The 15,491-nt window shown below is 41.0% G+C and overlaps 2 protein-coding genes across 2 annotated transcripts in view; both read left to right on the top strand.

Moving 5' to 3' along the window:
- The first annotated feature begins 2,415 nt into the window (after positions 1-2,415).
- On the top strand, positions 2,416-7,086 carry LOC133560860 (uncharacterized protein C4orf54 homolog). Its single transcript, XM_061913861.1, has one exon. The coding sequence runs from the start codon at positions 3,027-3,029 to the stop codon at positions 5,649-5,651; it is 2,625 nt and encodes an 874-aa protein (XP_061769845.1). The 5' UTR covers positions 2,416-3,026; the 3' UTR covers positions 5,652-7,086.
- Positions 7,087-13,200: 6,114 nt separating this feature from the next.
- trmt10a (tRNA methyltransferase 10A) overlaps positions 13,201-15,491 on the top strand; it is a 25,417-nt gene continuing 23,126 nt past the window's right edge. Inside the window, exon 1 of the mRNA XM_061913860.1 lies at positions 13,201-13,560. Coding sequence (XP_061769844.1) covers positions 13,418-13,560 — 143 coding nt within the window. The 5' untranslated portion in view covers positions 13,201-13,417. The remainder of the gene's footprint in view (positions 13,561-15,491) is intronic.

Here is a 15,491-nt window from a genome sequence, read left to right as displayed (position 1 = left end):
ATCGAAAAGAAAGTTAAAACTGCATCATGTATACACAATTAAAGATACATCAGTAATCAATTTGTAATCGAATCATAGCTCCTTAATTGTAATCGAATCATGAGGTACCCAAAGACCGCCACCTCAAATAATCGAGTTCCACCCAAATGGTGGGAGTCATATTTGATCATTTTGCTGATTTTTGCTGATATTTGAGCTGATGGAGGCTAAGTTACTGAGTTTGTCAACCACAGCAAACTGAACACAAATATTGTTGAGAATCTCAACAATATTTGTAGAGATAACAGTTATCTCTACAATATTTGTAGAGATAACAGTGGGGACTGAGTGAGTCAGGAGTTGACTAAAATAGTGTACTAAATATATGTTGTGTGTTTTACACTGGCTGTTGTGGGGGGAGGGGTTTGAATATGAACCTACAAACTACCCTTCCACCATACCTGTGTAGGGTTTAGATCAGCACCATTTTGCCATCCATTTTTTACCGCTTGTCCCGCCTTCCTTTTACTAAACGCAATTTATTAAAAAAAAAAAAAAAAGTACAGCTGTTTTTTCATTTGAAATAGATAATTCAGAAATGTGACATCATTTAACGAAAGCTTGTATTCACAGTCCCAAACTAACAGTGACAAAGAATACATTTTTAAATGCATTTTCATTTCGCATTTTATATTTATGCTCTCAAAATTTGGAATTGTCTTCCAGAAGATGTGAGAAGGTGTCCAAACTTTTGGCCTGTACTGTAAATGTATATGTACATGTACATGTGTGTATGTATGTATATATGTATATATACCGTATTTCCTTGATTTGCCGCAGGGCATATAGTATGCGCCTGCCTTGAATTACTGCAGGGTCAAACTCGCTTCGCAAAATAATTATCGCATGCTTAGTATTACCGCCTGGTCAAACTTGTGACGTCATGAGTGACACTTCCCCTGTCATCATTTTCAAAATGGGGGAGGCTGATTTCAATACCGGTAATTTGAAATCGCATAAAGGGAAGAAGATTAAGAGCTATTGAGTAGGATTTAAGGTCCAAGCTTACATCACAGTCAAATTTTTACTGCATGCCTTTGGTAAGTGCCGGAGTGAAAACAGGTTTTAGAATAATAAGCGCATGCTTACTTTTACCGCGTGCCTTTGGTAAGCGCAGGAGTGAGAAGAGGTTTTAAATTTATATATATATATATATATATATATATATATATATATATATACACACACACATACATACAGTATATATGCTGTTTTTAATAAATTGCGTTTAGTAAAAGGAAGGCGGGACAAGCAGTGTGTATATATATATACATATATATATATACAGTGGGGCAAAAAAGTATTTAGTCAGCCACCGATTGTGCAAGTTCTCCCACTTAAAATTATGACAGAGTTCTGTAATTTTCGTCATAGGTACACTTCAATTGTGAGAGACAGAATGTGGGGGGAAAATCCAGGAATTCACAATGTAGGAATTTTTAAGAATTTATTTGTAAATTATGGTGGAACATAAGTATTTGGTCAACCATTCAAAGCTCTCACTGATGGAAGGAGGTTTTGGCTCAAAATCTCACGATACATGGCCCCATTCATTCTTTCCTTAACACGGATCAATCGTCCTGTCCACTTAGCAGAAAAACAGCCCCAAAGCATGATGTTTCCACCCACATGCTTCACAGTAGGTATGGTGTTCTTGGGATGCAACTCAGTATTCTTCTTCCTTCAATCACGTTTTTACCAAAATGGATACATGGATGATACAGCAGAGGATTGGGAGAATGTCATGTGGTCAGATGAAACCAAAATAGAACTTTTTTGCCCAACTGTATATATGAACAAATATATATATATTTATATTTTATTTTTCCTCCAAACATGACGAGTTGAGTTTATACCAAAAAGTTCTATTTTGGTTTCATCTGACCACATGACATTCTCCTAATCTCTGCTGTATCATCCGTGTATCCATTTTGGTATAAACTCAACTTGTCGTGTTTGGAGGAAGAAGAATACTGAGTTGCATCCCAAGAACACCAGACCTACTGTGAAGCATGGGGGTGGAAACATCATGCTTTGGTGCTGTTTTTCTGCTACGGGGACAGGACGATTGATCCGTGTTAAGGAAAGAATGAATGGGGCCATGTATCGTGAGATTTTGAGCCAAAACCTCCTTCCATCAGTGAGAGCTTTGAATGGTTGACCAAATACTTATTTTCCACCATAATTTACAAATAAATTATTTAAAATTCCTACAATGTGAATTCCTGTATTTTCTTTTCACCTTCTGTCTCTCACACTTGAAGTGTACCTATGATGAAAATTACAGACCTCTGTCATCATTTTAATTGGTAGAACTTGCACAATCGGTGGCTGACTAAATACTTTTTTGCCCCACTGTATGTATGTATGTATGTACTGTGTGTATATGTATGTATGTATATATATCTGTGTGAATGTTGTCTATCTGTTGGCCCTTCGATGAGGTGGCGACTTTTCTAAGCTGTTACCCGCCTTTCGCCCAAATGCAGCTAGGATAAGCTTCAGCACCACCCGCGACCCCGAAAGGGACAAGCGGTAGAAGATGGATGGATGGATGAGTGTATAAAAATATATATATGAGTATATACATTTATATATGTATGCACACAGTATATGAAAAAAGTATATATTTGTAAAAATAGACAAGTACGTAAGTTTATAAAATAAAATGACTCAATAATTACTTACAACATTAATTCATGTTTACCACCTTTAACAACAGCAAAGTGGGCATTAAAAAAAATCAAGAAAAAGGAAAGTAGAATCATTTACCATAGCTAGAGAGCCTTACGTTCATTGGTGCACATGTTGGGTATCATGTGCAGACAGACAGACTGTAGTTATTAATAATTATAATAATAATATCTCTGCACCCCCGACCCCTTCCATCATGTTTTTCAATCCTTCTTCTGGAATGTCATCAGCAAGTGTCTCACTCCTCTGCAGACCACCTTCTCGTATACTTACTTTCTATACGTGGACTTGTTATGAAGACTGAGGCGCCCGCGTTACAAGAGGTAACAGATCTCCTGCAAATATCCGACGGATTGGAGGATACAGTGAATGAGGGCAAGGAAATGTGGTGCCCTGACATCGAGTTTGAACTTGATGATGACGAGGAGGACGAGGATGAGGATACATACATCACCATGCATGAAATTCTACTGTCCGAGTCATCCGACAGCACTTCCGAGGCATCGTGGTGGGACGCGGACACTGAGGATGCCCACCAAGCATTCTCTTTTTTCCGCCTTCAGTCCGCCGTTACAAGGAAGGAGGCAGTCAGCAGCTGTGAAAGTGATCCTCAAGGCTCGGCCCAGGTCCACCTGTCAATCAAAAGCACCTCCAGAGGCGCTATAAATGACCGAGAAAATCACCCTGCCAAAGGCGGTGGAGATCCCCCGGTGGTGGGGGCGCGTAATAGGGCAAAGGGCGTCATTCCGGCAGGGAAAGAAAAAGCAGAGTATTCCAGTTGCGCTTCAAGCGAGCTGGACGACACTGATAAGGAAGTACGCAGCCTGACGGCAAAAGCATTCAAAAGCTTGGCATACCCGTACCTGGATTCTATCAGCTTCAGCACCTCAAGCGAGGAGTCCGACAGGTGGATCTTGACCCAGCCGTTCGATGGGGACCAGCACATTATGGGGAAGTTGAGTCAAGGCGGGGTGATTCGGCTCAGGGAGACGCTGAATTTGAACTGCAACATGAACTCTGGGATGTCTAACTTTGCATCAGGAGGAGAGGTGGAGGCATCCCATTCCACAGATGAGTTGAATGGCTCGCATGAGAGCTGTTTCAATGAGGCGTGGAGGGCCACCATGAAATCGCAAAGCATGGAGGGCACCCACAAGAAAGCAGTCTTTGCGTCCAGTTTGATTCAAAACGTGCTCTCCAAAAAGATACAATTCGAGCAGGAGAGGCGGATGGAAAGGGGGGAGGTGAGGGAGCCTCACCATCGGGGAGCCGCCAAGCAGCTTGGAGCCGCCAAGCAGGATTACACCACCGCTGCAATGGAAGAAGCATTCAGAGGTGCAGGTTGGCTCCACAGTCAAAATAGCGCCTTCAGGTGCTGGAGGAATGAGGAGATTGAGTTACAAGCGGATCATAAAATCCCAGAAGGGATGCCACTGACGCCCTCGCCACCCCCTCCTGCTCCGGCTCCGGATCAGGATTCAGAGAGCAAGACGATGAAAATGTCTCATTTGTTTGTGCCAAACATCCAAAGCACGGCGAGAGAAAAATCTCCAGAAATTAAAATCAATCTCCAGGGAGGGGCCCCTGTTTTTACGTCGAAGGGTGAGTCCACCTCGGATAAAGTTCCGCATTTTATGGTCCGCGACATCCGAGATAGCAAAGGGAATCTGCAGACGCCCATACACCAAGTAAGGGATGTACGCAAGTTGGTGAAAAGCTCTTATTTAGTCTCAGTGGGCGATAAATCCACTTTGGCCAGCACCATCCCTGTGCCTGGGTCTCCAATGGTGATCAAATGCCAGTCAGTCAACACCAATGACAGAAAATCTTACCTAGAAGGGAAATCCAAAAGACCAGCTGTAAACAACTTGCAGGAGGGGATGACTTTACAAATAGGGAAGAAAAAAACGGAATTTAAAAAGTCTAACCAGGTGGCGCTAGAGAAGCTCCAAGCGGCAGTGAAAACAATGGAGCAGCTTTATGTGTTCGACAAGAATGAGTGGAAACGCAAGGACAAGCCGCTGTCCCTGCCGGATAGTCACATTCTTTCATTGATAGCAAACGAGGAGGAACCGACACAGAAGTTGGACCCTCATGATAGACTCCTGTCACCAACTCTTGTGGGCAGTTCTTCAAGACTCAAGGCACCTTCAACTATCGTTGCGCCAGACGCAAAAATGTTCACTCCCAAGTTACCCCCAACTGATAACTACCTAACCATTCCGCTTAAATCCCAACAAGCCTCAACCGGACACTTTAGGGTGCAGGAGGAGTCACCCTCGAGGATGTCGACAATGAGACCGCCCTCTCCTGAAGTTCCTGCTCAAGTTCCTGCTCATCAGTCAATGTCAACAAATCAGGTGTACTGTTTCTCCCCCGCACCTACCCTAGACTCCTTCCCGCTCACCCAGAGGAAGATGCTCCTGGATCCCACCAGTGGAAGCTACTACCTAGTTGACACCCCGATCCAACCCCCAACGAGGCGCCTCTTTGACCCTGAAACGGGTCAATATGTAGACATACCCTTATCCCAACCTCCAATAACCCCCATGCCGATCTCTCATTTGGCCATTGGTTCCGGGGCGGCGTATGGTCCCAACTATATGATCTATCCCGGTTTCATGACATCGCCCCCACTAATTCCAACCCGCACGCTAGTGCAGATGCCACAGATGCCGGTGCAAGCTGAGGCAGAAAAAGTAACTCATAACCCACAGCAGGGCATGTACATGGAGACCCCCTACTACATGAGCACAGCAAAGGCACCCCAAGCTTCTTCGATGACTCCGCATTTAGTTGGCGTCAACGCAGCACAACAGCAGCCACTCATTAGCATCATGTCACAGCAAGGGCCGAGGATTATTGCCCCGCCCTCTTTCAACGGGACCACCATGAGCTTTGTGGTGGAGCACAGGTGAACAGAAAGGTGGATAGCACTCATTGCTGATGTTGGTATGCATCTTGATAGGGTGGTATGTGGTAGTGTAGGTAAAAATAGAAGAGGTAATTTAAGTAGCTACAATTGTAAGTACAATAGGTGGAAAAGTAGCAAGATAGGTAGGTAGGTTGCCTGGTTCCTAAATACCTATATAGGTGCTTTTGGAAAAAAGTAAGTAGATAATTAGGTATCTAAGTAGATACCTATCTAAATGTATAGGTAGCTAGATAGCAAGGTAGTTAGGGAAGTTGCTACTTAAGGTAAGGAAGTAGTTCCATAGGAAAAATTGGTAGGTAGTAAGTGGATAGTTTGGTATCTAGATAGGTCGGTAAGTGATTTGATGTATGTAAGAAGGTTGAGTAACTTGGTAGGTAGGGTAATAGGGTATGTATTTAGTACCTTCTTATACACAGTACCCAGGTACCCAGTATGTGGCAAAATAGATAAGTTACTATATAAGTAGGTATGATGGTTCGCAGGAAAGAAGGTACTGGAGATAGGTAGGTATGCTAGACTGTGAGTAGGTAAATCTTGATGCCAATAACACAGTTGTGATAGGACAAGGGCTGGATGTAAATAATGTATACATGTTTACGATAGGTGAACAAAATGATCTTAAGTGCAGGGGGCCTTCAACAAGCACTCAAACACGACATGTGTTCAAGTGTGTGTCGGCTGGAAGTGAAAAGGTCACGTAATACCAAAGCGTTGTTTACATGGAGGACTTTTTCAGCTGCTGCCGAATGTCAAGAAGCCTCCTAGAAGGGTGGCAACAGGCGAAGTCAGCAGCCTTTTTATAAATAGTACACGCACACACCCATGCACACATACACACACGGCAACAAATTGTTGCTAACTACATACTCGTGTACTGTGCTCGCTATCTGGCCATACCCGGCAGGATTACGGCTCTTTATTTTGCAACTTATTTTTCACAATATTCCACCTTTTTCTCCTGTTTTTATAAAATGATGAGAATGCTTTTGAGCACTTGTTTACGGGATCTTCAGCTCATTTTTCTTGTGGGTTTTAGCAGGCGGGAAAAGATGTCTAGTCATACCACATTTAAGTCTTACCTGTATGTAATGGATTTTCTGTTTGGTTTATTTTGTACCATATTATTGTAAAACAAAAACTTCATAGGAAGAGTGATGCTGCAAAAAATGTTCAAAGGGTTGATTCAATCTTTATTTGGTTTTTGGCGCATTTCTCTTGCACTTTTTAATGCATTTCTGGATTAATGTGTTTGGGCTCGGAAGCACTGCACCAGCATGCTTTCTTTCTGATAGAATATTACAATTTTGTGGTGATCAGTAAGGTGAACAAATGTGTAGAAAGAAGCCTTACACTGTTGGTATTTTTCAAGGTAAGTGAATGTGAAAATAAAAGTTTTATATGTGGATGAAGGATCTTCATGCACATGTCACTTCTTATTTGTCTGTAGCACAGAGTATAAGAGTAATTGGTTTTCTACTACAAAATTCATCTATTTATTATTTTTCTTCTCCAGATTTTGGCGTGCTCTACCATCCACATTTTTAATCCGTTTTAAACAGTTCCAACTTCAAACTGTTCAGCCTATTCGAAAATCGCGGGCTTTCTCCTGACAAATTCCAATTATTCCTAGTATTTCAGGTTTTCCGGGACATTTTTCCCATTTTTAAAATGAATAGGCCATTTTCCAACTTCGGCCATTTCCACATTTTTAAACTGATTCAAACCATTCCACCTTCAATATATTCCACTCATCCTGGACATTCAAACTATCGTTTTTCTAGGTTAAAAAAAAATTCCAGGATTTCCCAGAAATCCCGTGTTTTCAAACCCTCTTTTCACCCTTTTTTCTGTCGACTACTCCTTCCACATTTTCAATTGTTGCACCGTCAAACATTCCTCTTTATCAGGAAAAAAAAACAAAGTTGTTATTTGAACTGTAAAAATTCCCAGTTTTCCAGAAATTCAGTCATACAGTTTCTCAATTCAAATTGTTTCTACTTAAACATTTCTCGACCGCATTGAAAAAAAATACAACACCAACTCATTCAGAACATTCATTTTTTTTAGCATTTTCAAAAAATGTCACGCTTTTCCCAAAATTCCTAAATTTCCATGAAATTCCCATTGAAAAGAATGGAACATTTTTCAAAGTTCCACAACTCCCACATGTTTTATCCGTTTCAAACCCTTCCAACTTCAAAATATTCAGTCTGTTCGAGAATTGTGTGCCCACCTTCAACTATTATTCAAAAAAAATTCATGGATTTCCTAAAATTGCCAGTTTTTTGGGACATTTTCCTCATTTGAATTGAGTTTTCCATATTTCAAACTTCCACAATTCCCACATGTTTCAACCTATTCAAACGATTCCACCTTCAACACATTCAGTTCACCTGAGACATTCAAACAACTATCTTTTGCACGTTCAACAAATTTCCAGGAATTACTGTTTTTTTCTAACCTTATTTCCAACCTTTTTTAGTGCAATGACCCCTTTCACATTTTTCAACCGCTCCACTGTCAAAACATTCCTCTGAGTCAGGACAAAAAAACAAGTTGGTTTAAGAACTTTAAACTTTCGGTTTTCCCCAAATTCCGCAATACCATTTTTCAATTAAACTGTTACTACTTCAACATTTTGTTACAGATTTAAACAATTCCAACACCAACCAATTCACTTCATTCAGGACATTTATTCTCTTAATCATTTTCAATAAAATCCCGCTTTTCTCAAAATTCCCACATTTCCATAAAATTCCAATTGAAATGAATGGGACATTTTCCCAAGTTGCACAATTCCCACATTTTTCACCCTATTCAAACCATTCCAACATCAACACCCTACACTCATCATGGACATTCAGACTAACACTTTCTCACGTTCAAAACCAAACTCTGGTTTTCCTGGAAATTCAAACTGTTCAACATTCAAACCATCTTTAAATTCAAATATTCTTACATTCATACAACATTCTGTCTGCATTTCAGTTCAACTTCAGCATTGGAGCATTCACATGCAATTCCTTCAGGAATTGCCTCATCTAGTTTAATAAATGGAGACCCTTTTATACAATTGTCAGTTTTTTTCTTTGTGTGTAAGTCAATATTACAATAAAGTGTCTAAAAAGAAAGCAACATTCATTGGAAAAAAAACAGTCATAATTTAAGAACAAATGTTGGAATTGTAATATTAAATGCTAACAATTTTAGAAAAAAAATACATTTTATAGAAAAAAACATGGGAGTAACAGGGGATTTTGCAACTTACAGTACATTTTTCAAACCATAAATGGTAAATGGTTTGAATAGCTTTTCTTTGACACTATTTCCACATTCACCCATTCACACACTGATGGCAGGAGCTGCCGTGCACGGCCCCAACCACGACCCATCAGGAGCAAGGGTGAAGTGTCTTGCCCAAGGACACAACAGACGTGACTAGGATGGCAGAAAGCTGGGGATCAAACCAGGAACCCTCAAGTTGCTGGCGCGGCCGCGCTACTAACTGAGCCACATTAACACCACCAGCTATCTTACTGCATTTTATCATCAGTGATTTGATTTAATCTTAAAGTATCTTTTAAATAGATTTTTGTTTTGTTAAGTTGTAATACTGTTAAAAGATATATTTACATCTTACCGGCAAAAATGTTAATTCTTTAATTTTGATATATTCATAAAATTATGAAAAAAACAAAAACCGTTCTCGCAGTTGAATCTAAATAATCTCTGCGATAAAAAGTGTGGAAATAATTTTCTAAAAAAGTAGCATTATTAAGTAGTTGAAAGTTTCAATAACTAATTTGTAAATATTGTGATAAGAAAAGATTCCAGCTACTTTGTTATTGGGGACTTTTAGCTTGATCTTCTCCTTTGACGTGACCGAAGGATAGGGTAGCATAGACTTTTTTTCCTCCCACAATGGGGAAATTATGTGCTTGCAGTGCAGATACAAAAAGTCCACAAAAATAAGGTAAACACATGAAAGAACATAAAGGAAGTTAATATAGCACAGAGCCGATGCAACCGGCTGTCACTTCAATGGTGCCACTTTTACATACAGCTACAAAAGTAAAACAAAAAATGAGCTATAAATAATACATATTGCCACACCATGCACCATGCACAGACGAACAACAAACCAAAAACACCACATCAACACCCGCATACTTTACACCGCGCTGACCTCTGCCGTGCTCCACGTCTGCTGAGGTCGAGGGGACAGGAAAAAACTCAACCAATGTCCAATCTACATGGATGAGCGAGGATCCATCCAGAGAGACCGAAGTGTTTGATACATGCTCATTCAGCCACGAAAGCTCATCCATCCCGATGCTCAACGCTAGCTACAAAGCCCCGTCTCGTCCCATCTCCTCCGGTCTCTCCACACGGACTGTGGTAGGGCAGAGAGCCATCAGGTCTCCGGTGTTTTTGGCAAGGGACTCCCACTGACCTCCGCCCCACCGCGCCAAGTGTTCATTTTGATCAGAGGGAAAATAAAACTTCTCGCTTATTTCTACGTTCAATAAGTTACATTTATTTGCATTGACAAAAAGACCTACTTACTGAGATCCCTGGACAGACATGTCACCACACTTGCTGGGTCACGTAGGCCAGTGTGTCTTTTCTCAAAATCTGTAAGCTTTTATGCCAGAAAGAGGGGAAGTTACATAAGGGGCAGTAAGAACCGTTTATCATTCTAGTCTTGTTAAATCCAAGGATACAAAGACTGAAATATGGGCTCACACGACTAGGCCTTGGTGGGTGCAGGGTCATCTTGCTTACCTGGTTCAAGTGGGCCAGGTGGCTCAGGCAATTGAGCATCAGGGCAACTCCCGTCGCCATCAGTGTGGTGCAGGTCCACTCCCTGATCTGAAGTGGACGGCGGCATCACTTTTCTCAAGCGGCTGGTGTGCCAACGTGAGCTGTCAGCAAAGCGAGAAGGTGGCTGGTCCAAGTCCAACTTGCGCTTCTATGCCATTTTTGAGGGTCTGGTTGAACTGCTCTACACCGCCGTTGGTCTGAGGGTGATGTCGGGGGGTTCCAATGTGCTTGACCGCTCACTTATCCAAAAAGACATTAAAACTGGCCGAGATGAATTGGGGCACATTGTCAGTGGGGTTGACATCAGGCATGCCTCAAAGGAGAACAAAGAGGAAAAGAAATCTGTGCCCACTTTTGGGGTGACCGATCCGGCGTGCCACTTAGAATGGAGGTCACAGACGGCAAGGTGGAAGCTTTGGTGCTAAGGGAGGCTGTGGAGCTCCCCGCAGATCTCAAGGTGGATGTGGGACCATGGTGCTGATGGCCAGGCTAGAGGCTGCAAAGGCGGAGACGGGGTGAGCCAGTCTTGCCACTGGTGAGGCATGCTATACAGTCAATTACCAGGGACGGGGCACCACAGTGCACAGCTTCCGTGCCACACAGACCTGGTTCCAACATGACAGGTCGCCCTTGACGCAATGGAAAGGTGCTAGGTCCTCTGGCACTTTTGATGATGAACAAACGTAGCTGTGTGAACACTGCTTGAAGGGGTGCGTGAAGCTTTAGGATCAGCGCCGGCTCCGAGGGCTCCTGAGTGGCATTTGGTACGGTGCTCGGTGTGGCTTTGGAGGGCAAGTCTGCCACGACATTGTCCCTGTCTGGTGTAAACAGCGTGGTAAAGTTATACGCCTGCAGTATCTGGAACAACCTGTAGAGGCACAGCGGTTTGTGACCTGAGCCAGTTGTCGTCAAGAAGTCTGTGAGGGCCTGATGGTCAGTTCGAGGCGTGAAGTGTCCCCCATAAATGTACATGTGCCACCTTTCACAGGCCCAGACACATGCCAGTGCCTCGTTCTCACCCACATAATACTTTTGTTCTGTAGTAGCGAGTTCCCCTAATGCAGACACCATTAGGTACTCAGTCCCCTGTTGCAGTTAAGACTGTCAGCACCGACTGCAGTTGTGGGGGCATCACAGGTCTCAAACGTGGGGCACTGCAATTCAAAGCGGGCAAGCACGGGGTAAGAGGTGAGCTATGGTGAAATTTGTCCTCTGCATTTGACCCATCCCCTTGATCACCCTCTGAGAAGTGAGGGGAGCAGTGGGCAACAGCGGTGCCACGCCCGGGAATCATTTATGGTGATTTAACCCCCTATTCCAACCCTTGATGCTGAGTGCCAAGCAGGGAGGCAATGGGTCCCCCTTTTTTTTGTAGTCTTTGGTATGACTCGTATGGGTTTGAACTCCCAACCTACCGATCTCAGGGCAGACACTCTAAGCACTAGGCCACTGAGAATAAAGTAGTACCACTTGTATTTGAAAAACTATGTATTTGGATACAGGCTATTATTTGTTTTAAGATTGCAACAAATACATATTATGTATTAATATAAAGTACTAAAGTACTAAAATATAAAGTACTCCATCTTCACCGGATCAGTACTGGTGAAAAAGGAGCTGAGCCGGAAGGCAAAGCTCTCAATTTACCGGTTGATCTATGTTCCCATCCTCACCTATGGTCATGAGCTTTGGGTTATGACTATGAATTGGTTTACAACCTTAAACAAGGTGAAAAACTTATTCAGGTGTTACCATTTAGTGGTCAATTGTACGGAATATGTACTGAACTGTGCAATCTACTGATAAAAGTTTCAATCAATCAATAAAAAAAACGAAAGGACAAGATCACGGGTAAAAGCCGTTGAAATTAGTTTTCTCCGCCGGGTGGCGGGGCTCTCTCTTATAGAGAAGGTGAAAAGCTCTGTCATCCGGGAGGAGCTCAAAGTAAAGCCACTGCTCCTCCACATCGAGAGGAGCCAGATGAGGTGGTTCGGGCATCTGGTCAGGATGCCACCCGAACGTTTCCCTAGGGAGGTGTTTAGGGCACGTCCAACCGGCAGGAGGCCACGGGGAAGACTCGGGACACGTTGAGAAGACTATGTCTCCCGGCTGGCCTGAGAACGCCTCGGGATCCCACGGGAGGAGCTGGACGAAGTGGCTGGGGAGAGGAAAGTCTGGGCTTCTCTGCTTAGGCTGCAGCCCCCGTAACCTGACCTTGGATTAGCGGAGGAAAATGGATGGATGGATGTATAAAGTATTAAGTAAAAGCATTTCAGTACAATTATTTATAGTGTAGTCCAGGCTAGTCTATCTATTTTCACTTTATGTATGCAATTATTCATTAAACGCATATTGTTTATTAAAGTGTCATATTATAAGTGCTCTTTTTTTCTTACATTTTATTTCAATATTTTTACAGAGTTAATGTTTTATTTATTATTTTACCTGTCTTTTTTGTGTGATTTTGTGTATTACTGAGCTGCTAAACGACACTCACTTGATGCTGCTTTAGAGGTCCTCGTTCATACGAGTTTTCAGGATGAATCTTTTTCGGAAGTTACGTACTTTTGTAAATAAATGTCTACGTATACGTCCTTAAAAATCAAATTAAAGGAAAATTGTCGTACAATTAGATGATAGGGTATCAGTGAAACTGAACATGTAGAGCAACATTTTATTGGATAGAGATGCATTTGAACGCATCAGTCGCAGCCAAATGACGTCAAAAAAGCGCGTCCACTTGCTTTAACTTAGCTAAAAGTTGTTCAGCTTGATGTGAGCTTGATTTAAATGCTTTAATAGTCGCAGTTCATCTAACTACTTAGTGGAAAGTGTGTATTTATGTTGGTTGGTTCGGTACTAGTGACAAGTCTTTTATTACCTAATTAGTTCTTCGTTGTCGATATTTTTATTTTTAATTAGCTGATGGAAGGTGACAACAACGTGAAGGAACAGGACAAAAATATTGACACAGAGGACAACAAAGAGGGAATTCAAAGTGTGTCCAAAAGGCAGCAGAAGAAGCTTCTGAAGCAGCAGAAATGGGAGGACGAGAGGGAGCTGAGAAAGTAAGATAACTATTAAGTACAATACTACTGTAATTTAATTGTTTAATTAAATATTTTTCTTGCAATATTACATTACAACCCAATTACAATATTGGGCCACCTGTGTCATGTTTGATCAACTTAATGTATTCAATGGAAAGCTGATATACGAAGGTTTAGGGGAATAAATATGTGATATGTTCTGGATAAATGATATTGTTTTACTTCAATAAAATGACACCATGAACAAAAAATAGCAATATCAATATATTGTTTTTGATTTTTCGTATAAAATGGTATTGCTTGAAGAATAAATGTATAAGAACAAGTAGTATAACCAAAATGAAACACATTTTCACCTTAAATTAATTTAATAAAAAAAGAGTTATTTGGTTGGAAGACTGTGTGGATGTTGGGCTCGGTTGGTAGAGCGGCCGTGCAAGTGTTGTAAGCACAATACCAATGGGCGCAATTTGCAAATTTGTATAATGCGCAATCTTTTTGCAAATTGCTTCCAGCTATATATTTGAACAATGTGGGGTGCACATTTTGCAAATCAATGGCCGCAATTTGCAAAATGCACAACCGCATTTTGCAAATTTGTATAATGCACAATCTTTTTGGCAATTTTGGAAATTGCTTCCAGCTATATATTGATTGTGTTGGAAGTTCTGGCTACGTGGGGTCAAGCGAATGTCAAATCGTCCTAAAACAGTTTGAACTTTACCGATATCTCAAATTTATTTTGCAAAAAGGACAAGACAAGTAATGGCATGTAGCATGATCAGTTCCATTTTATTTTGAGATGGAGAGCATGAATGTATATAGGGTCTAGCCCTATAAAATGAACCAATATTTTATGGCAATAAAATTCTACACAATACATGTATATGTTCATTTTAATCACTTTAAAATGCAACCACATGAATGTACTGTATATAGGGTGTAGCCCTATAAAATGAACCAATATTTTATGGCAATACAATTCTACACAATACATGTATATGTTCATTTTAATCACTTTAAAATGCAACCGCATGAATGTATATAGGGTTTAGCCCTATAAAATGAACCAATATCTCATGACAATAAAATTCTACACAATACATGTATATGTTAATTTTAATCACTTTAAAATGCAACCGCATGAATGTATATAGGGTCTAGCCCTATAAAATGAACCAATATTTTATGGCAATAAAATTCTACACAATACATGTACATGTTTATTTTAATCACTTTAAACATTTTGCAAATTTATATAATGCGCAATCTTTTAATAGTGTGATTGTTGTACACAATTTTCATAGTCACAATGCGTACACAATTTATATATTGTTGTACACAATCTAGTAATTACACAATCTCTAAATTGTGTGCACACAATTTTCATATTGTTGTTTCATATTTTTTCCTTCATAAGAAAATTCAACTAATATAGAATGACATCACAGTACAATGTACAATTCAACATTTTATTATTCATTCTTCTGTTCGATGTAGCTTTCTGTGCAGAATTCAGCAAATTCTTCTTCAGCCGTCCTCAAACCATCCATTTGCACGGTCGCGCCATTTTTAAACAAAATCTCGTCTTAAATCTCGTCTTGCGATATGCAAATTGCTTGCGCACAATGGAAATGACGTATAATTTGCAGAGTGCATGAGGTTATATCCCGGCTTCCCCAACCTAGTCACTGACGTTGTGTCCTTGGGCAAGACCCTTTACCCACCTGCTCCCAGTGCCACCCACACTGGTTAAAATATGTAGACAATGGGTCATAATCCATCTAAAGCGCTATCCATCCATCCATTTACTACAGTAGGGATGGGTTGATGAGGCATCATGTATCGTTTCGACACATTGCAAAACTGTATTGATACTGTGTCAATACTGTGTTACTAAATACTGACATCTGCTGGACATTAAAAATCCCTACGGGCAACCTATGGAC

Source organism: Nerophis ophidion, linkage group LG10, assembly GCF_033978795.1.
Source record: "Nerophis ophidion isolate RoL-2023_Sa linkage group LG10, RoL_Noph_v1.0, whole genome shotgun sequence".
NCBI lineage: Eukaryota > Metazoa > Chordata > Actinopteri > Syngnathiformes > Syngnathidae > Nerophis > Nerophis ophidion.
Note: the sequence above shows the minus strand (reverse complement) of the source record. Positions and strands in the feature narration are given on the sequence as shown.